This window comes from Arvicola amphibius, chromosome 2 (assembly GCF_903992535.2).
Source record: "Arvicola amphibius chromosome 2, mArvAmp1.2, whole genome shotgun sequence".
In the NCBI taxonomy this organism is placed as follows: domain Eukaryota; kingdom Metazoa; phylum Chordata; class Mammalia; order Rodentia; family Cricetidae; genus Arvicola; species Arvicola amphibius.
Genome location: NC_052048.2, coordinates 78,241,474 through 78,268,923, shown reverse-complemented (window position 1 = coordinate 78,268,923; position 27,450 = coordinate 78,241,474). Strand labels below are relative to the sequence as shown.

The 27,450-nt window shown below is 37.3% G+C and overlaps 1 protein-coding gene and 1 pseudogene across 1 annotated transcript; both read left to right on the top strand.

Moving 5' to 3' along the window:
- The first annotated feature begins 9 nt into the window (after positions 1–9).
- On the top strand, positions 10–23,572 carry LOC119808084 (zinc finger protein 431-like). The gene is made up of 4 exons (XM_038320420.1): positions 10–257; positions 19,494–19,620; positions 19,814–19,874; positions 21,115–23,572. Exons 1-4 carry the CDS (start codon positions 45–47, stop codon positions 22,370–22,372), a joined length of 1,659 nt encoding a protein of 552 aa, XP_038176348.1. The 5' UTR covers positions 10–44; the 3' UTR covers positions 22,373–23,572.
- Positions 125–27,450, top strand: part of LOC119808085 — a 30,691-nt pseudogene continuing 3,365 nt past the window's right edge.

Sequence of the window (27,450 nt, the reverse complement as noted above, 5' to 3'; positions counted from 1 at the left end):
GGTCAGAAAACACTGTGCTGTATCTTTAAGAACGAGCTAACCCTATGGGAGGTGTACTTGTCACTCAGGTATCATTAGCCAATAAAGCCCTCCAGGTGACCTGCCAATCAGAAGTGGAGGAGGAAACTTCCGGGTTCCGGGTTCCGGGTTTGCAGAGAAGTGTAAGTGGAGTCAGTCGTGTGTGCTGTGCTGTTCGACTAAAACTTCTCCTGGGAACTGCGTGGAGCGCTTGGGAAAGCAAGGAATACCGCGGCATGGTGAGTGAGGGGCTGCTGTCCCTGGACTGGGAGGAGCAGATGGTGAGGTGCGGGAACCAGTGAGGTTATTCCTCTCCAGTTCTGCCAGGGAAACTGCAGCCAGATTCCCCATCCTTTCAAGTTCAATGCGGTGCCTGCAACTCCCTGAATATGGCAGGCCTCTGAATAACTTTACACCGTGGGTGATTCTGCTCAGAGCACTGGGAGCAGGGAGCTGTGTGGAGAAACCTCTTTCTAGACAACATTATCATGCTTATAGGGCGTTCTTGGAAAGCAGGTTGCCAAACTCATGGAGGTCTAGTTTCTCTAGTATCTTATAGAAGTTCAGCACTGTGCATTTTACCTTTATGTATGAGATCCATTTACTGTTAATTTTGTGGAGGTTGTAAAAGCATCCATATGTTGGGTAGCCTTCCTCTTCCACGCCTTGATGTAGAATAGTGGAATTGGTAATATAAAGGATTTGCCAATGCTTAAAAAAAAATAAGTCTCAAAAAGTAGAATTTAACTGAGGGAAGACTACCTCTAAAACCCTCAAAATATATGTGTATGCTGCTCAGGCCTGTTAATGATTAGGATACTAGGATGCACATTTGTTGAACAGGATTTTTCAGACATTTGGCTCTAAAAGTATACAAAGAAGCCTTCCCTGTTTACAGCCAGGCACTAGGTCCATCTGCATACCAGAGAAGGGACCTATAACAAGCTAGCTGCTCGTGGGGGCATAACAGGGTCACAACCAACCTTAAGGCCTGGTATGCCATTGAACTGTCATTGGGGGTGGGGATGGAACATAGTTCTGCCTGATGGGCAATATGACACCAGGTGACATCTATTTGAAAAATAAAACACTGTTGTGTTAAGGACTGGCCTGATCAACTAAGGCTTTTATTTAGGTCCTAGAGCAGAGAGGAGGGACATTTTAGGGAGAGACAGTAACAGCCTGGGGCCTAGGCTTTGAGAGCTTTCCTAGGGTCTGATGTATTGACAGTTGAAGAGAACTACTTTGGTAATCGCCTGGGGTCAGGGCCTTTGTGGAAGGGTTGCTATAGATCCAGAGAACCCCTCAGAGGTATGGTTGTCAATCCCAAGGCCCTTTTGGTTTTAGTAATGATCACATAAGCCCCCATTTTCCCCTTCTGTAGCATTCTTTGATTAGCCTTGAATTTGTACTACTGTATGAGGATTTCTGCTGACTTCATCAAAGTCTTTCATTTCCTTCCATTCCTCCCCCTCCCAAGTTAGATACAAGATTCCATTCTTCTTAAATTTACTTGGCATGGAACTTAGCATGTGCAAGAAATCCCCACCCTAGCTTTTATCTTTTCATTTTCTTTCTTTTTTTTTTTGGTTTTTTGATACAGAGCTTCTCTGTAGCTTAGGTACATGTCCTGGGACTACCTATTGTAGACTTTGCTGGCTGTGGACTCCCAGAGATCTGCCTGCCTTGCCTCCAGAGTGCTGGGACTAAAGGCCTGTGCCACCACTGCTCAGCTGCTTTTAACTTCTCTACCTTCAACTTGTCCTATCTTCCTCATCCCCTGTGACCTTCAACACAGGATCCTGTCACTGTTTCATGCCACTGGTATACTTAAGAAAGTGTTCTGGGAATATCTTTGCTGTCTAACCCTCACATCTGCCTTGAGTGGCTAGACCTACAAATTGCCTATCTCTTTTGAAGTATTCACAGTCTACATGGAACATGAACCCAAAAGACACGTAAGGATGACAGCACATGTGGAATGTAAAATCTGTCTAAATTGGTTCCTATTTGAGTTTCAGGCAGAGATGGATGTGTACCATCATTAGAGAGATTTTTCTCTGTTAATCCCCTATGTGTGAAGTGATTTCTCAAAGGGAAGTTATATTAATTCTAGAACTGTTGTTTTCCATCCTGTTGGAAAACTGTGTTTGAGACAAGCTCTCTTAGGTTGGCTTGGGTGGCTTGATTCCAGTCTGTTGCACTCAAGAGAATGGCTGTGTTGTCCTCTATATTACACCTTCAAAATTCTTAAATTGCATGACTGTACCATCTATCTCAGTTTTAAAATAATCTGTTTGAGTCATTTAGTCAACTATCCAGTGCAGTCACAGGGAAAGTATCCACATATGGAACATTGCTTCTGTCTTCTGACCAATATAGGAGGAAGACCTTATTTTGTACATTGCAGGGGAAACAAGGTAGGCAACCAGCTCCTGGAGTCAGCATTATGATAAAGGAGTTGATTGTGGTCAGGGGAGTGTTTCTATAATTTCCCAGCATGTTTTAATTCATATCATATGAATGAACACAGATCAGTGTGGGTGTACAGTTTGGAAAGGTTATCTTGAGCCAATGAATACTGAAGGTGTAATTAAGAAGAGATCCTATGCAGATAATTTAGTCCTGCTTAACGAGTTATTTCACCTCAGAGGTTTGAGAAACAGTCTATTCATTTTAACTCTGTGTGTCAGGTTACAGATCTCAGAGACAACTTGTATATATGGGGAAAATCAGTCTCTTATTAATGACTTTCCCTCTTCTAAGGAAAGTCCTACTGTTTTTCAAACTCAGTATAACTAAGCTTTTTAATCTTAAAAATACAATTTTCTTATCATTTTAAAAACCACTTGTTGGGATCAAGTTTTAAATATTTTCTTTAAGTGCATTACTGCCCTCATCTTTATTTTCTCCAGTGTTTCTAGATCATTAATACCTTCAATTCTTTTCTCTTAATCGATGTTGATTATTCATTTCTATGTAAAGCAATGTCTTCTATAGCTTAGGTTTGCCTCATGTAATTAAGAATTGCTTTGAACACCTTACCTTGCGTTTTCTGCACAGTGCTGGGAAGATAGTTCTACAAACTCCTTCCAGACTTGGTCTTCACTAGTCATTGAGAAGGAAACTTAGACCAGTTCATAGGTGACCTTCAGTCTCTCTGTGTTTTGGAGGGGACTTATATATGATGAGGGACATGTGCTCTAATTGAATCATTGAAATATTTGACGCTGATCCAGTAAGAGTGTAGAAATGGAGTGGAAGGGAGGTGGATGAGAGCATTCCTGCTTCACGAGTATTTGAGATTAACAACGTGGAATTAGGTAGTCAATTTTAGATGCTTCATAAATGTCCTGATTTGCCATTTCTTATGGTTTACAGACAAGTGCAATCAAAAATCTATGTAAAGGACTGACATGATCATGAAACCAATTGCTGTAGGCAAAATAGAAGATCTGGGCAAAAAGTTGTGACCCTGCCTAAGAAGGCTGTTATTTTTCTTGTTTAAGATGTGTATCTTTATAGAAAAGGTCTGAGAACTCTTTGATATGCTCTAATGATTATTAAGTTTTTTGAAAAGCTTTTCTGGGCCTTTGAGTTCAGATTCTTCTCCTTCAATTTTTATTATTCTTAGGTTTTTGACTTTTCATAGTGTTCCAGATATACTGGATGTTTATTTCAGGAAATTTTTAGTTTTACAATTTTTTTAATCAATATATCCATTTCTTCTATCATACCTTCAAATTCTGTTTCATGTCTTATTTTATTGTTGGAGCTTGCCTTTGTATGTTCTATTTACTTATCTAGATGTTCATTTTGAGAATTCCTTCAGTTTGTGTTTTTAAAATTCCTTCTCAATCTATCTTCAGTTCTTGAACAGATTCATTCATTTCCATCAACTGTTTGTTTGTATATTTGTTCAATTCTTTCCTACTTTAAAACTTTCCTTTTTATTTTAAAGTATTGTTAACTTTCCCCACTTTCTTTTCAAGGAATTCATTCACTTCTTTAAAGACTCTGTCATCTTTACAAAGGTGGCCCAAAACAATTGTGCTTCCACTGTGTTGCATTATTGAGGACTTTGTAGTAGGATATTTAGAATTTGTGAGTGACCTACTGATCTTTGTTTCTTTATTTTATTTGTGTGCTGTTGTACATGTATTTGAGTGAAACATTGTGGTTCTACATGCCAGTTTCTCAGTTCATCTTTTTGGGTGGGTGTTTTGTTCCTTTTTTTTCCTAGTTTTCTACTCTGTGTGTTTCCATGGTTAACAGGGGTTCTCACACAAAGTTGGGGTCTGGAAATTTGGTAGTAGGTGTGGCCTTCATTCCAGTAGGTAGTACCTGTCTATATTTAAAGCTAAATATAGGGATGAGTGGAGGGAGCTTGGAGATAGTGTTGAGGTAACACTGAGAGTGATGAGGTCTATGAGCAGGTGGCCTACATGGGCTTCTGGCAGATGATCTGTCCTTTCTTTGAGCAATGGGTTTTACCCAATTTTTAGGCTACAAAACAGATGAGGGATATGGGACTGAGGATAGCATTGGGAGGGTTATTGAAAGAATGGTGGAGGTCCACAGGCAAACAGCCTATGTACATTTCTGTTGGTTGCCATTATCTCTTGTACAGTAAGGAGGCTTTGCCAATGTTAGCCTACCTGTTCTTTTGGCTTATATGGCCTGCACTTGAGCAGAGATATTCATTGGATTTTGGGTGGGGTCATGGCTTTGGTGGTAACAGCTGTAGGGTTGGTAGGTGATTATATCTGTGAGAATGTAGGAAGTGTAGAAATTCCATACACTAGAGGTGTGCCTTCCTGTTCTTCTGGTGTGATATTCACTTGAGCAGGGGATGTCAGCCTGATTTGGGAACTGGAACACAGCAATATTCTTTTTTTTTCTGAAAGGGAATATACCCTGTGCCATTATAAGTTGAAAATACTTAATTTGTTTCTTTATTTTACAAGATGTGACAATCAAGCCGGGTGGTGGTGGCGCACGCCTTTAATCCCAGCACTCGGGAGGCAGAGGCAGGCGGATCTCTGTGAGTTCGAGGCCAGCCTGGTCTACAAGAGCTAGTTCCAGGACAGGCTCTAAAAAAGCTACAGAGAAACCCTGTCTCGAAAAACCAAAAAAAAAAAAAAAAAAGATGTGACAATCAAGAGATTGTTTTTCGTGTCAGAAGATACTTTGGACATGTGAGCTGTTTGGGTTGTTATACTGAATATGAGTATCATTAAACTCAGATTAAGTGCATTTTCACATTTTTGTTTCTCTTTGTTTTTATTCTTTTCTCATACAATACATCCAGACTAATGCCTCCCCTTCCTCCATTCCTTCTTGTCTTCCCCCTTTACCAAATTCCATTCCCCTAGATCCACTGCTACATTGCATGTTTGATTTTGTGCTTCTGGGTTTTCTCACTTGGGAAAATAAAGAACTCAAAAAATTAGACAACAACAAATCAAATAATCAAATTATAATTGGGTATACCTCTAAACAGAATTTTCAGTAGAGGAATCTGCAGCAGCGAAACACTTGAAGAAATGTTCACATCCTTAGCTATCAAGGAAATGCATATCAAAACTACTTTGTGGTTTCATCTTATACCTGTCAGAATGGTTAGGATCCATAACATAAGAAAAAGCTAATGCTAGCAAGAACATGGAGTAAGGGGATTCATTGGTGTTGCAAGTGCATATTTATACAGCCTCTGTGAAAATCAGAATGCTGTTCTCAGAAAATTGGCAGTCAGTCTTCCTTAAGACTCAGCTATACCACTTCTGGATATATACCCAAATGATCCTTCCAGAAGTACACTTACTCAAGTATGTTCATACTGGCTTTATTCATAAAAGCCAGAAAGTGTTATGTCTGTGAGAGATTGTGTTGATTAATGATTGTGGAAGGCTCCTCCATCTGACAATATCACTAAGAAAGATTACTGGACTAGAAAAGGGAGAAGAGCATTAGATAGTGACTAGGCAAGACAGAAAGCCAGAAACAATCTTTACCCATGTTATTTGATTTAATTTTTAGCTCGAGTTTCTACCCTAAGCCTCCCAAAATGAAAGAGTGTAATTTAATGTAATCAGCCAAATAAACTCATTCATTGCCTGAGCTGCTTTGGCTTAGAAGACTTAGTTAATCCAGCATAAACAGTATGAATAAAAAAAAAAAGGGACACATATTGTAATTTTGTTGCTAGGCACAGCATGGGAATGTTGTCTTTTGAAAGAATGTGGAAGATAAGACGTTAGATGGCAAAAATTGTAGAAAGTTATACACAAAACTTAACTGGCTCTTGTAGGATCAGGAAGATAGAATGTCAAGAATAATGGCAGAAATTAGAAATTGAGATAATAGGATTTCAGTTCAAAAGAAACTCGATATAAATCAAGCTGACAACTGTGGTCCAAGTGTGTAACCCAATTGGGATAGTGTCTATCCTAATTAAGTCAGACTTTGCAGTGTCATCCATCATGTGCAGGTACTGGAAACAAGGAAGCATCAAAGTTTCTTAGTCTGTGATTACAGTGCAGGATTGTGACAGTGAGGAGAATGTGAAAATCCATTTCATGAAGCTGTGAGGATGAAGCCTGCTATTGTTAGTTATCTTTTTTTAAACCTTACTCATTTGGGAGCATGCCATCCAGCTCTCAAATAAATGACTCACATGAAGGCTAATTCTTTTTTTATATATAAATTCATGGCCGTAATTTCACTATTTCTAGCCAGCTTTTTAAAAAATATCCTTTCTCCTCTGAGCTTTTATCTTTCTCTATTTTGTATACCTTACTTTACTAATTATTCTGTGGCTTGCTGTTTAGCTGGGGCATTGGCCCCTGGTGTTGTCGTCTTTTCTTGCTTCTTCTATTTTTTACTCTCAGATTTATCTCAATAAGGATAAGACTCCATCCTAAACCTTCAATTTATGGTAGGAGTAAGCAAAGTGATTTCTAGTCCCAGGAGGTAATTACATAAGACACCTGCTGTACCTGTGGTTCAATTTATTTTATTTAATTTGTTTCTCCCATCAATTCTCTGTGTCTGGAAGCCCCTCCTAATCTTTCCTTCCAAGTTCTTGGCCATCCAGCTCGTTTTTAAGCCAATTATACAAAATATCAGAAATTTACAGAGTTAATCAAATACAACATAAAAGAATTCAGCACATATTTGGATTACTGAAACAAATGTTCTACAGCATAAACAAATGTAACACATCTTAAAAAGATATTGCACAACATTTTACATTTCTTGTCTAAAGAAAACTGAAATGTTTACCCTTATTGTAGTCAGACTGTATAGACAAAAACAGCTTCCATGTAAGAATTACATTTTCAGTATTTGTAGTATGAGGACATTTGTTTGTTCCAGGCTACTTAGCCCTAAAATAATCATACAGAAACTATATTATTTGGAATATTGTTTGACCAATAGCTTAAGCGTAGTTATGGATAACTCATATATTAAACTAACCCATATGCATTAATCTGTTTATCGCCACATTGCTGTGGCTTACCAGGTAAAGCTCTGTCCCCAATGTCTAGCTCCTGTGGGGATACATGGTGTCTTCCACCATTCAGTTTAGTTTTTGCTGCCTAGCTCTGTTCTGCCGTGCGATAGGTCCACAAAGCAATTTTTAAAAAAAACAAACAAAAAACAAAACAAAACAAAAAAACATACAGAGGGGAATCCCACATCTGCTTTCTTTTTCTGTCTAAATGAAAAGGAAGATTTTAATAGTAACATAGTAAAATTACATATAACAAAACAGGTATCGAGCAAGAATTACAATTACAATATTTATATCTTCCTAATTTTCATCATTAATAAGTAAAACTATAATAATATCTACTCTTCAACTCCATCAAAAAAATCCAGAAGGATATATTATTACCTATGTAAACGTCAAGTATATCATAGGCAACTTCCAAAACTCTAGAATTATCAGAGACATCTTGCTGTCTGGACAGTCACCCAAAGTTCTCCTGTAGTGCTGGAGCATCCATATTCAGCCTATAGGTCCATAGTATCCAGCAGACTTTTCCATGAAACAGAAAATTTCAAAGACAGTTCCACATATATTGGTTCTTTTTCAGTCACTTTTTTCTGAGTCCTATAGAATGTTTTGCAGATCTTTTATAAAGAAGGAATCATAAAGGGCAGTCTCATCCTTTTGCAAGTTTTGCAGTTATTTCTCTGTGGGTACTGCAAGTCCAGTCAAACAGTTCAGGCAAGAGCAGTTTCTTGCCCAAGTAGCTAGCAAACTGCATAAAGAACCTCTTTGATGCTCATTTTCCTCTTGAAGTGACTGGTGCTGCACCACGCAGATGTTTTGCACTGTCATGAAAGTATTAAACACTTAAAACCTTTTAAATGCCATATTCTGAAGGTTTTTGAAAGGTTTGAAGATTAGGTATATAACTAAAATATATCTATATATTTAGAAAACCTGACTAACATGACTGACTACAAGCTTGATTATTATAGATGACTCTCTATTAACCTATATTCCTTAATTATCCATTAAATTTTTAATGAGCTGCACAAACACAATATCTTAATTAAGAGTGTGTGTGTGAAATATATATATATATATATATATTTGAAGTGACCTTAACTTTGTATCAACAAACCAAGATCCATACTAATACAAATTTCTATAGCATATCCCTCATTAAATACTAATACAAATTTCTATAGCATATCCCTCTTTAAATGTAAACAAACAATTATAAACAATATTTGGGAATATGAGCATAATTTTCTCCAAACTGCTTTTTGCTTTTTGTTGGGTGAAGTAATTTTTCTGGGTGTTCACAGCAACCTTTTGAGGGGTCTTGGTCCATCAAACCAGATTACCTGGAATGAATCTACAGGTTCTTATCCTTTGTGGAAACAAAAGAAGAACCTCTTTTCCAAAGCAACAAATTCTTAGATCCAAATTTGGAAGTCAGGATACTTTTATGTTGGTTTATCTTAGCAGCCCATACAATGAAATGTCTCTCATTATGTAACTCTTTAATAGTCAAAAAATTCAAAAAAACACAATAGTATGCATAATCCAGACCCTCTGTATATTTTCATTTTTACATGACTTCTTTTTATTAATCTATTACTTTTTCTACAAGTTTAATATTTATTTTATTATCTTTACTCCTTTAATCTATGACTGTCTGTACTCTTATATTACATATACTCTTTCTTTACTACTCTTCTATCTTGCAAGCCTTCATACATTGTTTAACAGACTGTGTCTCCTTTGGAGGTCTTTTTTGTCAGAATTATTCTTATTGTGTATCTATAATTCTTTTCTCTCCAGAACCGCTTCTTAAAATGCTAATCTGAGGCCTTACTAGTACTAAGGCTGCTTTGCATTTTGGCTCTTCCCAGTCCAACATGGCGGGGCAGAGGTTGGTTTATCATGAACCATTCTCACAGCCCCATTTTCAGGCACACAGCAGGTCTATGTTGCCCTTAAGTAAATTGTAGAAGGACGCCACATGTTTTTTTCCAGCTGCTCAGCCCTCAAATAATCAGACAGAAACTATATTATTTGCAATACTGTTGGGCAGTAGTTTTAGCATATTTATGGCTAACTCTTATATCCTAAACCCACCCATCTCTGTTAATCTGTATATCACCATGTAGTTGTGGCTTACTGGATAAGGTTCTATCTTTAGCATCTGTCTCTGGTGGGGATACATTGAGTCTCATGACTTCACCCTCTTTCTCCCAGCATTCAGTTTAGTTTTCCCTGCCTATCTCTGTTTTTCCCTGCTATACCACTAAAAAGCTGTTTTTTTTTTAAATTAGTCAATCATAATCACAGCATACAGAGGGGAATCCCACATGAAGTATTCCTTCCATTTGTAGTTAATGTATTCAGAGAAAGTAATGCATTCTCTATCCTATCTTAGTGAATTCAGAGTTTTACCCCTAACTTATTTTCTATCCTAAGGAAAACTGCAACTATAACTAAGTAGTCATCAAATTCATCAAAAACCCAGAAGGATGTGATATTATCTAAAACCAGAGACATTTAGCTGACTGGACAGTCATCCACAGTTCCTCTGCAATGTTGGGGCAACCAACTTCATTCTATAGGCCCAGAATATCAGGTAAATTTTTCAGCAAAGCTTAAAATTCAAATAACTATCTTGCCTTGTACTCGCAAAGTTCATCGGTTGCTTTCCCATGTGTCTTGCAGAAAATATGGCATATCTTCCTGTGAAGCAGGAATTGCCTGCCTTGTTTTGGCAAAGTTAGGCAGTCCTTTTTTTTGTGTGTCCTGCATGTTTTGTCTGTATACCACATTGTGAGCAGTCAAAGGTAAGAGCAGTTTCTTTGCCTAGTAGCTAGTCTTTACACAATGAAAGCAAACTCTAATGGAGTTTCTTCAATGTCTATCATCTCTGAAGTAATTAATTAAATGATATATTCCATAGATCTTTGAAGTGCTTGAAAACCATTTGTCTATTAAACATATCTATATATGAACTTGAAAGCATACTTAACATGTTCAAATTTGATTGTTATCACTGACTATATACTAGCCTGTGGGGTTTATTATTATTATTATTATTGAGACACAGTGTCTGTACATAGTTCTTTAGCCTCTTCTGACTATCCTGAAACTCACTCTGTAGACCTGACTGGTCTTGAACTCCCAGAGATGTATATGCTTATTCCTCTATACTGCTGGGATTAAAGATGTGCATGACTTTCATTCAGCTAACCTGTGTTTTTGATTTTATCCTAAATAGTTTATTATAACTTTGAAACACTAGAATTTTATCTTAAATTTTTAGGTGAACTGCATAGGGACAATACCTTAAATCAGAGTAGAAACATAAATACAGTGTGACAAAGTAAATTTCTATTAATCTACTATATTCCCACAAATGAGAACAAACATCCAAGTCCACCAAATAACCAAAAGCCTCCCTGATCAAACATGATCAATATCATTCCTCAAGAGTTCCACAGTCTTTTGCCTCCCGTGAAATGCAAAGGAAAACCTCTTCTCCAAAGCATTTTTCATTTCCACTTCACATATACATTTGACTTATTTTTAAAAGTTATGATAGCCTAAAGTATCTAGGTTTGTTCAGTTTTGTAGTCCTGTTTACAATCCCAATTTTTACAGAAACTGTCTCTTGACCATCATACATCAAAAATTTTATAATCAACATAATACTATGCAAGATCCAGAATTCCTGTTCATTTCCCATCATTACCTAAGTAGGTATTTTATATTACTTTTGCTGTCTCTCTAAAAACTTTATTATTTTTGAACTATTTTTTTAATACCTGCCTATATAAATTTTCTTGTCTTCCGTAAGCCTAAGTACATTGTAAAACACACTGGAAACTTTTTATGGAAATCCCAGTCTGAACCTCTTCTACTGAATATTGTTTAACCACATGAGCAATTAAACTGCTAAGTGGCATGGACCTCTGCCCTGAGTCTTGCTGCTGACTGCTTTCATACTCTGGGAAGGAAAGCCAAGCTTTAAGCTCACAGCCTGTTTGGAGATGTGCTTGGGGAAGTACTTTCAACCTTCCTAGCTTTAGGTAGCCAATGCTAGTGCTTCTGCACACCTTTTATTTACTTACTTTTTTTAAGTACCTGCTGCTTAAGCATTTGTATTTGATTGAATGAAAAACAGATAGGAAGTTGTATTTGATCAAGTGTCTCTCCTTGGTGATTTTCTTTTGATTGTTTGTGAAACCATCAGCACAGGGGGCCTCTCTGGATGAAATTCCATATTGGTGATGTGATATGAGTCTCTCTTGCCTCAGTCCATCTCCTGTTCTTTGTGTCTACTATGCTGTGGTTGAAACTAATCAGCCAGCTTTCTTTTTGTGCTATCATGCCTTCTCCACTAGTATATATTATAACACTAAATCATAAAAGCTTTAGTAGAAGTAGTTGCTATTCAGTGCTAATGCAGTTTGGTAGCTTTCTTTTTAAAATTGTTTTCTTCGTTTGTTTTTTAAGGAAAAGTTTGTCTGTGTAGCCCTAGCTGTCCAAAAAGTAGTCCTGTATACCAGGTTGGCCTCAAACTCAGATATTGATGTAGGAGTGTTTCTATCTATCTGCTGTTTCATTGGCTAATTAATAAAGAAACTGCTTGGCCTGATAGGTCAGAACATAGGTGGGTGGAGTAGACAGAACAGAATACTGGGAAGAAGGGAAGTGAGGCAACTGCCATGAAGCAGTCGCCATGACTCTCCTCTCCGAGGTGGATGCAGGCTAGAATCTTCCCGGTAAGGCACCACGTTGTGGTGCTACACAGATTACTAAATATGGGTTAATCAAGATGTGAGAGTTAGCCAGTAAGAGGCTAGAGCTAATGGGCCAAACAGTGTTTAAAAGAATATAATTTGTGTGTTGTTATTTCTGGTGTAAAGCTAGCCATGCGGCAGCCGGGTGGGACAAAAAGCAGGCCTGCTCGTCTCTTTACTACAAGAGATCACCTGACTCTGACTCCCAAGTTCTGGGATTGAAAGTAGACCAACATTCCTGGCTTTTTTGTTTAGTTATTATTAGATGATGATTTTGTATCTGTCAAGCATATGTTGTTGTACTGAGATTCACCCATATCTTGGACTTTGACGTTTGGCAGAAGGTTTCACTGTACTTCCCAGGAGGGCATTTATTCGTGACATTAAGACTGTCCTGGCCTTCTGAGTATTTGGATTGCAGGTACATCACCTTCTTCCAGCTGTTGTGTTTATCTTGAAACATATAATGAATATGTTTATTTTACCTGTATGCATGAATATGTGCCATGTGGTTACATGGTCCTTACAGTGATCAAAAGGTGGTCACAGAAACCCTGAATTTGAAATAATGGGCAGTTATGATCCCTCATGTGAGTTCTGGAAAACAAGCCCACCTATATTCAAGAATAGTGAGAGCTCTTTAATATTAGGGCATCTCTCTTGCTCTGTGTTGATTATTTGTGATCAACATTTGTATTGCTAATGTTTTAATCTGTTCATTTGTAAATTTTTTAAAATGCAGTGGCTTTTAGTAAAATTTTATTCACATTACGCTTTAAGTCGGAGCACTTCAGGTTTCTGAAGATGAATACAAAACTGGGGTGAATATATAACTTTTTGAAGGAAATTCAGCAAAAACCTCTGAGTTTTTTTTTCTGATTGATTTTTTTCATTTTTTTAGTTTTTTAAAATTTATTTATTTATTAAACATTTGCACCTCCTCCCATTTCCCTCCTACTCCCCCCCACTCCCCCTCCTCCTCCCTCTTCATTACTAAGACAAGTCTGGGTGCCCTGCCCTGTAGGAAGTGCAAGACCCTCCCGCCTCCATCCAGGTCTAGGAAGGTGTGCATCCAAACATAATAGGCTCCCAAAAAGCCAGTACATGGAGTGGAATCAAAACCCAGTGCCATTATCATTGGCTTCCCAGTCAGCCCTCATTGTCAGCCACATTCAGAGAGTCAGGTTTGACCATATGCTCATTCAGTCCGAGTCCAGCTGGCCTTGGTAAGCTCCCATTAGATCAGTCCCAGCTTCTTTGTGGGTGGAAGCACCCCTCGCAGTCCTGACTTCCTTGCTCATGTTCTCCCTCCTTCTGCTCTTCCTCTGGACCTTGGGAGCTCAGTCCAGTGCGCCAATGTGGGTGTCTGTCTCTATCTCCATCCATCGCTGGATGAAGGTTCATATTCATCTCTTTAGGTCTGGGTTATCTCATTCAGTAAAGTGTTTTCTGTTTTCATCCATTTGCATGCAAAATTAAAGATGTCATTGTTTTTTACCGCTGAGTAGAAACCTAAAGTGTATATGTGCCACACCTTCTTTATCCATTCTTTTACTGAGGGCCACCTAGGTTGTTTCCAGGTTCTGGCTATTAAAAATAGTGCTGCTATGAACATAGTTAAACAAATGCTTTTGTAGTATGATTGGGCATCTCTTGGGTATATTCCCAAGAGTGGATTTGCTGGATCCTGGGGTAGCTTGACTCCCAGTTTCCTGAGAAACCACCACACTGATTTCCAAAGTGGTTGCACAAGTTTGCATTCCCACCAAGATCAGATGAGTGTTTTCTAGCATAGGCTATCATTGGTGTTTTTGATTTTAGCCATTCTGACGGGTGTAAGATGGTATCTCAAAGTTGTTTTGATTTGCATTTCCTTGATCACTAAGGAGGTTGAACAAGACTTTAAGTGTCTTTAGGCCATTTGAACTTCTTCAGTTTAGATTTCTCTATTCAGTTCAGTACCCCATTTTTTAATTGGGTTAATTAGAGTTTTAATGTCTAGTTTTTTGAGTTCTTAATATATTTTGGAGATCAGACCTTTGTCTGATGCGGGGTTGGTGAAAATCTTCTCCTATTCAGTAGGTTGCCTTTTTGTCTTATTGACAGTGTCCTTTGCATTACAGAAGCTTCTCAGTTTCAAGAGGTCACATTTATTCACTGTTGCTCTTGTTGTCTGTGCTACTGGGGTTATACGTAGGAAGTAGTCTCATATGCCCATGTGTTGCAGACTACTGCCCACTGCCCACTTTCTCTTCTATTAGGTTCAGTGTGGTCAGATTAATACTGAGGTCTTTAATCAATTTGGACTTGAATTTTGTGCATGGTGATAGATATGGATCTGTTTTCATTCTTCTACAGGTTGACTTCCAGTTATGCCAGCACCATTTGTTTAAAATGCTTTCTTTCTTCCATTGTATACTTTTAGCTCCTTTGTTGAAAATCAGGTGTTCATAGGTTTGTGGTTTAATATCCAGGTCTTCAATTCGATTCCATTTGTCGACTTCTCTGTTTTTATGCCAATACCAAGCTGTTTTCATTACTGCAGCTCTGTAATAGAGTTTTAAGTCAGGGATGGTAATGCCTCCTGAAGTACTTTTATTGTATAGGATTGTTTTGGCTATCCTGGGTTTTTTGTTTTTCCATATAAAGTTGATTATTGTTCTCTCAGGGTCTGTGAAGAATTTTGTTGGGATTTTAATGAGGATTGTGTTGAATTTATAGATTGCTTTTGGTAGAATTGCCATTTTTACTATGTTGATCCTACCCATCCAAGAACATGGGAGATCCTTCCATTTTCTGATATCCCCTTCAATTTCTTTCTTCAATGCCGTAAAGTTCTGGTCAAATAGATTTTTCACTTCCTTGGTTAGAGTTACCCCAGAATATTTATGCTATTTGTGGCTATCGTAAAAGGTGAAGCTTCTCTGAAATCCCTCTCTGCTTCTTTATCATTTCTGTATAGGAGGGCTACTGATTTTTTTGAGTTGATCTTGAATCCTGCCACATCACTGAAATTATTTATCAGCTGTAGGAGTTCTTTGGTAAAGTTTTTGGGGTCACTAATGTACACTATCATGTGATCTGCAAGTAACAAAAGTTTGACTTTACGATTCGAATCCCCTTAATCTCCTTATGTTGTCTTATTGCTATGGCTAGAAATTCAAGAACTGTTTTGAAGAGATATGGTGAGAGTGAACAGCCTTATCTTGTTCCTGATTTTCGTGGAATGGCTTTGAGTTTTTCTCCATTTAATTTGATATTAGCTGTTGGCTTGCTATATATTGCTTTTATTATATTTACGTATGTTCATTGTATCCCTAACCTCTCCAAGACGTTTATCATAAAGGGGTATTGAAATTTGTCAAATTCTTTTTCCGCATCTAGTGACATGATCATATGGTTTTTTTCTTTTGGTTTATTTATATGGTGGATTACATTGATAGATTTTTGTATGTTGAACCAGCCTTGCATCTCTGGGATGAAGCCTACTTGATCATAATGGATAATTTTTTTGATGTGTTCTTGGATTCGGTTTGCCAGTATTTTATTGAGAATTTTTGCGTCAATGTTCATTGAACAAGATTGGTATGTAATTGTCTATCTCGGTTGAGTCTTTATATGATTTTGGTATCAGGGTAATTGTAGCTTCATAAAAAGAGTTTGGCAATGACTCTTCTGTTTCTAATATGTGAAACACATTAAGAAGTATAGGTATCAGCTCTTTTTGGAAGTTCTGGTAAAATTCTGCATTAAAACCATCTGGTCCTGGGCCTCTTTTGGTAGGTAGGTTTTTGATGACAGCTTCTAATTCCTCGCAACTTGCAGGACTATTTAAATTGTTAACCTGGTCTTTATTTTGTTTTGGTATGTGGTACTTTTCTAAAAATATGTCCATTTCTTACACATTTTCCAATTTTGTGGCATACAGACATTTGTAGTAAGATCTAATGATTCTCCAAATTTCCTCTGTGTCTGTGGTTATGACCTCCCTTTCATTTCTGATATTGTTAATTTGTGTGTTCTCTCTCTCTGCCATTCAATTTGTTTGGATAGGGGTTTGTCAATCTTGTTGATTTTTCTCGAAGAACCAGTTTTTTGTTTCATTGATCCTTTGGATTTTTTTCTGTGTTTCTATTTTGTTGATTTCAGCCCTTAGTTTGATTATTTCCAGTCTTCTACTCCTCCTGGGTTAGTCTGCTTCTTTTTTTTTCTAGAGCTTTCAGGTATGCTGTTGAGTCTCTAATGTGAGCTTTCTCCATTTTCTTTAAGTGAGCACTTAGTGCTATGAACTTTCCCCTTAGCACTGCTTTCATAGTGTCCCATAGGTTTGAGTATGTTGTGTCTTTATTTTCATTGAATCCAAGGAAGACTTTAATTTCTTTCTTTATTTCTTCCTTGACCCAGGGGTGGTTCAGTTGTTGACTGTTCAGTTTCCATGAATTTGTATGCTTTCTGGGGGTAGAATTGTTGAATTCTAACTTTATTCCATGGTAATCTAACAGTACACAGGTGGTTACTACAATTTCTTTGTATCTATGAATGTTTGCTTTGTTGCCGATTATGTGATCAATTTTTGAGAATGTTCCATGAGATCCCGAGAAGAAGGCATATTCTTTTCTGTTTGGGTGAAATGTTCTATAGATGTCTGTTAAGTCCATTTGATTCATTACATCTGTTAGTTCTCTTATTTCTCTGTTAAGTTTCTGTCTGGTTGACCTGTCCATTGCTGAGAAAGGAGTGTTGAAATCTCCTAATATTAGAGTGTGGGGTTTGATGCATGCTTTGAGTTCTAGTAATGTTTCTTTTACATATGTGGGTGTTTTTATATTAGGGGCATAAATATTCAGGTTTGAGACTTCCTCCTGATGATTTGTTCCTGTTATGAGTATAAAATGTCCTCCATTTCTTCTGATTGCTTTTAGTTTGAAATTAATTTTGTTAGATATTGGTATATCCACACCCACTTGTTTCTTTGGTCCATTTGATTAGAAAACCTTTTCCCAATGCTTTACTCTGAGGTAGTATCTGTCTTTGAGTTTGAGGTGTGTTCTTGTAAACAGCAGAATGTTAGATCCTGTTTTCATATCCATTCTCGTAATTTGTGCCTTTTTATAGGTGAGTTGAATCCATTGATATTAAGTGATATTAATGACCAGTGGTTGCTAACTCTGGTTATTTTTTCTGGTGTTAGTGTTTCTCTTCTTTGAGTTGTGCTGGTGGAGGGTTGTTAAATACTTGTATTATTATGGTTGTTGTTGGCTTTCTTGGTTTGTGGTTTTCCTTCTAGTATTTTCTATAAGGCTGGTTTTGTGGCTATGTATTGTTTTAATATGTTTTTGTCCTGGAATATCTTGTTTTCTCCATCGATGGTGAATACAAGCTTTGCTGGGTATAGTAGTCTGAGCTTGCATCCATGGTCTCTTAGTGTCAACAGCACATCTATCAAGACCACCTTCTGGCTTTCATGGTTTCCATTGAGAAGTCAGGTGTAATTCTGATAGGTTGCCCTTTATATGTTAATTAAACTTTTTCCTTTGCCGTTCTTAATATTCTTTCTTTATTTTGTATGTTTTGTGTTTTGATTATTATATGGCCAGGTGATTTTTTTTTGATCCAGTCTATTTGGTGTTCTGTATGCTTCTTGTACCTTCATAGGAATATCCTTCTTTAGGTTGGGAAAGTTTTCTTCTATAATTTTGTTGAATATATTTTCTGGGTCTTTGAGCTGTAATTCTTCTCCTTCTTATAACCTCTATCATTCTTAGGTTTGGTCTTTTCATGGTGTCCTGGATTTCCTGGATGTTTTGTGTTATGAATTTGTTGGATTTGTTATTTTCTTTAATCAAAGAGTTTATTTCCTCTGTAGTATCTTGGGTGTCTGAGATTCTCCTATCTCTAGTATTCTGTTGGTTATACTGTATCTGTAGTTCCTGTTTGTTTGCCCATATTTTCCATATTCAGCCATCCTTTGGTTTGTGTTTTCTTCATTACCTTCATTTCCCTTTTCAAGTCTTGAACTGTTTCCCTTACCTGTTTGATTGCTTTTTATCTGTTTTCTTGGTTGTCTTTGAGAGATTTATTCATTTCTTCTACCTTTTTGTTTGTCGTTTTGGTTTCTTTTTTTTTTTTTTTTTTTTTTTTTTTTTTTTGGTTTTTCGAGACAGGGTTTCTCTGTGGCTTTGGAGCCTGTCCTGGAACTAGCTCTTGTAGACCAGGCTGGTCTCGAACTCACAGAGATCCGCCTGCCTCTGCCTCCCGAGTGCTGGGATTAAAGGCGTGCGCCACCACCGCCCGGCTCGTTTTGGTTTCTTTAAAGCAGTTTTTCACATCCTGTTTAAGGTCTTCTATTATTTTCATAATGTTACGTTTAAAGTTGATTTCTTTTACTTCTTCTGGAATAGGGTGTTCAAGTCTTCTGGTGGTGTCATGTTGCCTTTCAGGTTGTTGGAGGAATTCGTGCATTAGTGCCTGCCCATCTCTTCCTTCATATGCAGCCAGGAGGGTCTTCTCATCTTGGTCCAATCTTTGCTGTGACTGACTCTCTGGGTGGATCTTCTCAGTGCAGGACCAGGAACTGTTCCTGGTTCAAGAACCTAGCAAACAATAGGGCAGGCTTGGGGGACGCAGGGTCGTGTGGAACAAAGAAGCCCCTACAGCAGGAGCTGGAGGGGCCCTGTGCTCCGTTCTCATCATCCACCCCAGGATGGCACACACTCACCCACCTGGATGGATCTCCTCAGCTCAAGAACAGGGACTCCTGGTAGTCCAAGGACCCCACAGACAACTCAGAGTCAGATATACATGCCTCTGCCTTCTGAGTGCTAATATTAAAGGCACGAGCCAATGCACACAGCTTGCCCATCTTCTCTTTTTTTTTTAAGTTGGAATTAATTGATTATACAATTTCTCTCATGTATTCTGTGTTCTTGATCTGTTTATTTGTCTATGTTTTATAATAAACATTTTTGCAAGTTGATATCCCATTCAAAGGGTATAGAAATGATAAAAGTGAACCTTTTATTCAGTTTCCTTTTAAAGTTACTTGGTGATTAAATTTTGTCCATGTTATGGAATTATTGTAGACAGTGCCATAACCTTATGACCATAGTGTCAAAGAAGTATGTATGTACAATATTGTCAGTATTATGCTTTCTTTTGTATACATGTATGGGATATTTAAGAATGCAATTACCTATGATGATGTGCATGTTGACTTCACTTGGGAAGAATGGACTTTGCTGGAACCTTCCCAGAAGAATCTCTACAAAGATGTGATGCTAGAGACCTACAGGAACCTCACTATTATTGGTAAGCCAGAATTTTCCCTCAGAATTTAAAATAAGGGGACAACTATTTAATTATTGATGTTCTTCTGTAATTTAATTGAGAGGAAGAATTGAGCAAATAAATCAAGCAGGGTTTGAGGTTCATTAAAGATAGTAACTAAAATTTTGTACAATTTTCAATAGTATAACAAACATTTTCTGGTATTATAATTTAGGATACAGTTGGGAAGACCATACTATTGAACAACATTGCCATCATTCTACACTGCATGAAAGGTAACTTACATGTGAAAGCTGATAGAAATGTGCCTCTGAAGAAATTGTATTTTGTCCTGAAAGTTTTTATCAAAAGCAATAGTGTAAATAAGAACACCTTAAAGTATATCACTGATTATTAAATTCTCACAAGTCTATAAACTGCAATTTCAGGGAGGTGAATTACATGTGCATGGCATTCTTTAAGAAAGAAGTCAATGTTCTTTGGCCTGGAGAGGGAGGGAGTGGGGGTGTGGGTGGAGAGGAGGGGAGGGAAGTGGGAGGAGAGGAGGAGATAGAATTTTTAATGAAAAAAAAGAAAGAAGTCAAGGAAACTATGTCTTAGTTGATATCACCATTTTAATGGTAGCAGTAAGAGAGCAATGCAGTCAAACTGTCTATGCATTTATTTAATTTCACTCATATTAGAAAAGTTATACATATTGCAGAGGTGATAAGTATATATTCAAGTCTTGCTAATATACAAATAATTCATAAGAGAGCTAGTGTAACTCATATACTTCTTGGGACTGTGGTAAATGTAGTGAGGGGGCAATTAGAATCAAGGATCAAGGGTCACTTATGGAGAAGCCTTAATGTCTGTGAGTACAGAAAGTCATGTAGTGTGGATTCAATATGGAAGTCTTTTATTTATTATTCTTTTACTTAGTATATCATATGTCACTCCAAAATCAAGTCATATGAGCATACATATATGTGATGACAAAACACAATTCTCTCTCAGAACAATTAGAAGATACATAGCAATTCCAATGTTGAGTATACTTGTTGAGTTTGATTAAAGTATACAAGTAATTTTTTTCCAGGTTCATCATTAATATATCAGCAATACACATTGCAGAAAAGCTACATCACTACTAAGACATTATAAATACTTTTGTTTATCCTAGGTCACTTAGCAAATGTATCACTCACAGAATAGGAACCTTTATGAAGGCAATAAGCATGGTAAAACTGAGTTTTTCCAGTTTTCCTCATATAGTTGCATAATCATGTATATAAAAAAGGTTCTGTAAATATGAACCATATAGAAAAGGATCTTACCATCAGAGATATCCTTAAAAGTGTAAAGCAACACCTAATGAAGGGGAACAACATGAGTGTAAACGCAGTAATAAAACCATAAAATCTAATTCTTCTTTACAATTGGACCAAATTGTAAAATTAATTCATGCAAATATAAACATTCAACAGTGTATTGAATGTAATAATGCCTTTACTTGTTCTATTACACTTGCAGGAAGGAAAGAAGTGAAACTGTAGAAAAACCATCTTTATCTACTCAGTGTCTTAAAGCCCTTGCATATGACAGTCATCTTCAAAGGCCTGAAAGAACAAATCCTAGAGAGAAACCCTATGAATGTAATCAGTGTGGTAAAGCCTTTGTACGTCACAGTCATCTTCAAATGCATAAAAGAACACATACTGGAGAGAAACCATATGGATGTAATGAATGTGATAAAGCCTTTTCATGTATCAGTGATCTTCAGAGGCATATAATAAGACATACTGGAGAGAAACCCTATGAATGTAATCTGTGTGGTAAAGCCTTTGCATATCACAGTCATCTTCAAAGGCATAAAAGATCCCATACTGGAGAAAAACCCTATGAATGTAATCAGTGTGGTAAAGCCTTTCCATTCCAATGTAATCTCCGAATACACGAAAGAATGCATACTGGAGAAAAACCCTATGAATGTAATCAGTGTGGTAAAGCCTTTATATATGACAGTGTTTTTAGAAGGCATAAAAGGACCCATACTGGAGAGAAACCCTATGAATGTAATCAGTGTGGTAAAGCCTTTGCATGTATCAGTGATCTTCAACAGCATAAAATAAGACATACTGGAGAGAAACCCTATGAATGTAATCAGTGTGATAAATCCTTTGTATGTTTCGTTGATCTTCAAAGGCATATAAGAACGCATACTGGAGAGAAACCCTATGAATGTAATCAGTGTGGTAAAGCCTTTGCATATCACAGTTATCTTCAAAGGCATAAAAGAACACATACTGGAGAGAAACCTTATGAATGTAATCAGTGTGGTAAAGCCTTTGCATGGTACAGTGGGCTCAAAATACATGAAAGAACGCATACTGGAGAAAAACCATATGAATGTAATCAGTGTGGTAAAGCCTTTGCATGTCACCGTGCACTCAAAATACATGAAAGAACGCATACTGGAGAAAAACCATATGAATGTAACCAATGTGGTAAAGCCTTTGCATGTCAACGAGCGATCAAAATACATGAAAGAACACATACTGGAGAAAAACCCTATGAATGTAATCAGTGTGGCAAAGCCTTTGCACGTCACAGTAATCTTCACATTCATAAAAGAACACATACTGGAGAGAAACCCTATGAATGTAATCAGTGTGGTAAAGCCTTTGCAAGTCAAGGTTATCTTCACATTGATAAAAGAACATATCCTGGAGAGAAACTCTATGAATGTAGTCAGTGTAGTAAAACCTTTGATTGTCAAAATAGTCTCTGAAAACATGAAAGAAACCATACTGGAGAAAAACCCTATGAATATAATCAATGTGGTAAAGCCTTTTGCCCATCACAGTACTCTTCAACAGCATAAAAGGACACACACTGGAGAGAAATGCTATGAATTTTATAAGTGTGGTAAAGGCTTAGCATATCACAGTCATCTTCAAGGCATTAAAGATCGCATACTGTAGTAAAAACCCTACAAATGTATGTGTTAAAGCTTTTGCTCATTGTGGAGACCTGAAAACTTGAGCCTGTTTCCAAGTTGAACAAAGGTCAGAGAGTTGGGACTTTCCTCTAGTTCCTTCATTATTATTGTGATTTTACTTCAAACAAATGCTCCACCTAGATATAGTTCCAGGAGTTTTGTTCTCTCAAGGTTATTGTCAACAGGTGTCTCTAATTGCCAGACCTTCTACTCCAGGAATAGAAAAGTAGATTAGTTCCTGCCTCAAACAAAAGTCTAAGGATTCAAATTAGTTACAGTTCCCACTATATAGATAACTTTGGATTCCATGGAGGGAGTGGTTTGCCTACAGAATGTTTTGGTCTAAGGTGTAAGTGTGGCTTGTTTTGTTCTAGCAACAGAATTTTTAACTGTGGATGTAGGCTGCAAATTTCAATTGTATGTTCATTTCCTTGTATCATGTTAATGCAGTCTTTTGTCTTACTCCTAACTTTGGGATCAAGGTTATTTTAAGCAGTTAGAAATTAAATGCAAATGAATTTTCAGGGCTCACTGGTGTTCCCTCCCAATACTATTCTATGTGTTTCTCCATTTTATTCTTTTCATTTGCATCTTCATATTGTCTAATATATTTCTAGTACCCATACCGTTACCCTGAAGAGAGGGTTTTGTTGTTGTTGTTGTTGTTATTGAGGATGGTCCCAGACAGCTCATCACAGTCAACTTCAAGAGGTAAATGAAAATACACTGGAAAGAAAGTATATGGATTCAATCAGTATGGTAAAGCTTTTGCATGTATCACTAGTCTTCAGTATCATGAGATAAAATCATACTACAGAAAAACCCTGTAAATGTAGTCAGTGTGCTAAAGATTTACACATTATAAAGGAGCGAAAGTTCTTGTATGTAATTAATCCGTTAAAGCATTTGCATATTACAATAGTCTTTGACTATCTGAAAAAGATACTGAGGTATTATTATAAATTACCTATTAAAATCTTTATCCAGCATGCATACACTCATTTACAGAAGAGTATTAATTCTGTAGCAAAAGCCTGACAGTATCAAAAAGGCGTCAAATATTATGATATCCATTTTTATATTGTATGTACCCGCATACTCATGGAACAAGTGAATATATGAAGACCTATGTGTAGAGTAAAAGGGCCAGACAAACACAACCTGAAACTGAATCCAGAACCAGTGAAAAACACAAAATTTGACTACCCTAAACCTGGACCCAATGAGACACACCCTGACAACTAAACCAGAGCCAAATAAACACTCTTAGTCCCTGTATCCAGAGCCTGTGAAAGAAACACCCTGACCCAAAAATAAAACCCAAAATGTGAACGGGCCATTTGGAAAAAACACACATTGACCCTGAAACCAGATCCAAAGGAACACTCTGCCCTTGACCAACTGATCACAAATCAACTAATCCCTGAGTTCAAAGCCAACTAATTCCAGAGCTCAAACTCCGGTAACTCTCAACTTTTAAAACTCAGGCATCAAAATCTGATGACTTCCCACCCTGAAAATCTTCTACCTGGAAAATCTCTGCCTGTATATAAGCCCTGTGCCTAATCAATTGGCAAGATCTCTTTTCTACCCTGGTAGAGGTAGCCAGTCTTCTAGATTAACCACCTTTAAATGAATCTTTTGAATGTGTATTGGGTTAAGACCTTTCCCTTGAGCAATGATAAAGTCCCTAGTTGTTTGGAGTAGAGAAGCAATGGACAACTCTGCTGGTAAACTCCCTTAAAGGAACAAAGCACAACCATTTTGTGGAAGACTGCTACATTTTTGAGGCAGTTTCCCCCTTACTTAAGTGAAGAAGTAGCCAGGTGGTATTGGCACATGCCTTTAATCCCAGCACTCAGGAAACAGAGGCAGGCAGTTCTCTGTGAATTAAAGGCCAGCCTGGTCTACAAAAGCTTGTGCCAGGACAGGCTTTAAAAATTACAGAGAAACCCTGTCTCGAAAAACCAAAGGAAAAAAAAAAAAGAACTAAAACCAAACAAACAGAACAACTGAAGCACAGAAATAACAATTTGGCTTGGAGCTGAGATGAAATAGACATCTTTTCTAGGAAACTCTGTAGTGGAACAGAACAGAGAAGCAATGGACAATTCTGCTGGGAACCTCCTGTAAGGGAGTGGATCAGAGCAGCAATGAATATCTCTTCTGGGAAACTCTCTTAGCAGATTGAAACCAGGCCCAGCTGTAAAGGCTCTCTTTTGGTGAGAAGAGGAATTGCTACATCCTGTGGAGGGAGCATTCCCCACTGGAACAGATTCAAATATAGCCTGACACTGAGGATAGTTTCCCCTCACATTTGCAGGTCTCTGGGATACATTGTATTCACAGCTATAGGCATAGCCTGACTTCTGATAGTACAGTAGGTATTTTTTTCTTGAGCATCCTATGTAACCAGGATACCTTCCCTTAACAACTTCATTTATAGCTGGAATTCCATCATTCATGGTGTCTTTCTCTTCACAGATGCATGTACCCAGGATTTCTTCATTTCCCAGGTGTAGGTATAGCCTTCATTCCAACATTCAATGTACCTTTCTCTTTAGAGCTGTAGCTATCCTTCCTTCTATAGCTTCATGTATAGCCTGACAGTCAGCATACCTTTCTACTCAAAGCTTTAGGTATCCAGCATATTTTCTCTTCACAGCTGTAGGTATGTCTTGACTTTTGAAAGTAAGGATACCATTTTCTTCAGAAACCGAGTTATTCAGGATAACATCAAATCTTTAGTTTTAGCCTGCCTTCCCACAACGGTCAGTATCCTGAGTATCTTCTCTTCATAGCTTTAGATATTGACTGACTTCGAACAGTCTGGGTACCTTTCAATATACAGGATGTCTTCCCTCTATATCTTTAGGTATAACCTGATTTTTCGATAGTCAAAGTACCTATCCTCTCACAGCTGTAGATGCCTTCTGTTCACATCTGTAGATATAACCTGACTCGCGACAGTCAAGGAATCATTCCCTCCAGAGCTATAACACTTAAGAGTATAAAGTTTCAACAATCATGTAACCCTTCTAGATTTTATACTTCTCTTCAATTCCATGAAATAACTAATTCAGGTAAAAAAAATGTATGGATTTGTTAGTTCCTTTTTTGTTTTTGTGATATAATGTCTAGGCCCATTTATTAAAGAGTTTCATTTGGCCCTTGATTTCAGAAGGATACAGGATCACCATGAAAGAGGCATGGAAAAAGGTGTCAGGCATGACTGCTAAAGCAGGAAGCTAATATTCACATTGTTAGTCTGAAGCATTGAACAGAGGGCATGAAATGGAAATGGTGTGTTGATATAAATTCTCAAAATCTTATCCGTAATGACATATTTTCTCCAGAGCAGCACCATTTCCTAAAACTTCACAAATGTTACTAGCAACTTAGAATTGATTACTTTGACTTCAAGTGTACATGCATGCTTTCTGTTATAGAAACCAATTCATAGTGAAGCAATACTCTATAAGTAAGCTGTTAGGTGCCTCAATGCCTGTGCTACAGGAATGAATGTTTACAAGAGAAAAACTTTCATGTGTGGAAATCTATTGTAGAAAGAGTTGCTGTAATTGTAATTATGTGTTGTGTGTTTGTAACAGTTTCTGTAATTATAAGCATGTGGTGTGTGTGTGTGTGTGTGTGTGTGTGTGTGTGTGTATTTGGATACATGAATGTGCATGCCGGCTTCTGAGAACATTAGAACTTAGGATCTTTTGAAGCAGGAATTACAGATAAGTGTCAAAACTTGGATCTTGGTCCTGGAAATAAACATTTCTTTGTTTTTGTTTTGTTTTATTTTTGTTTTTTGAGACAGGGTTTCTTTATAGCTTTGGAGCCTCTCCTGGAACTAGCTCTTATAGACCAGGCTGGCTTTGAACTCACAGAGATCTACTGTGCCTCGTGAGTGCTGCTGGTATTAAAGGTGTGTGTCACCACCACCACCTCGTGGAATGTACACTTCTTAACTTCTCTATTATGTTTCAAACTTTGTAAATATTTCAAAGTCTCTTAATATCTACTTGACATCGGGAAATAGGGACAAAGTCATACAAGAGACAAACCCTAATCAAATAAACCATTTGGTAAAGACTTTAGACATCACAGGTATCTTTAGCTTCAAGAAAAAAATGTTTAATTTATATTTCATCATAGCCTTGAAGGAATTGAATTACTTACCTTGTTCACTTAGTCTGATGGTAGAGACCACCATATTGTAGTTTCCATTTTAAAACAGGTAGTACTGTACTGTGCTACATATGTTGCAAACCCATTTAATGAAGTTCCTTCTGAGACATTCATTTTATATCGTGCTTATACTTAGTGATTGAAGTATCTCGGATAATAGATTGATGTTCTATGGATATATACATATATATGTATGTATCCGTGATTATGTGTGTGTGCGTGTGTAAGAGAGTGTGTGTGTATGTATATACACACAAATTTGATGCTTCATTCTTTTCCCTCTTCCCATTAGTTAACCACTTGGTATTTCATTTTGAAGTACTGCCTTCTAAGGGAATTATCCAGAGATGCCAGATAATGCCTGGTGTAGGAGTTCCTTCTGTTTGTGTGTTGCTTTTATTGGTTAATGAATAAAAAATCTGCCTTGGCCTAGTTGACAGGGTAGAACTTAGATATGTGGAGAAAACAGAACTGAATGCTGGGAGGAAGAAGGGCAGAGAGAGAGAAGCCATGGATCCTCTGCCTCAGACACTGATTAGAATCTTCAAGATTCTAACCACAGTAACGGTAAGCCACAGGCACGTGGTGAAACACAGATTAATGGAAATGATTTAAACTAATATGTAAGAGTTAACCAACAAGAAGTTAGAGCTAATGGCCAAACAGTGTTT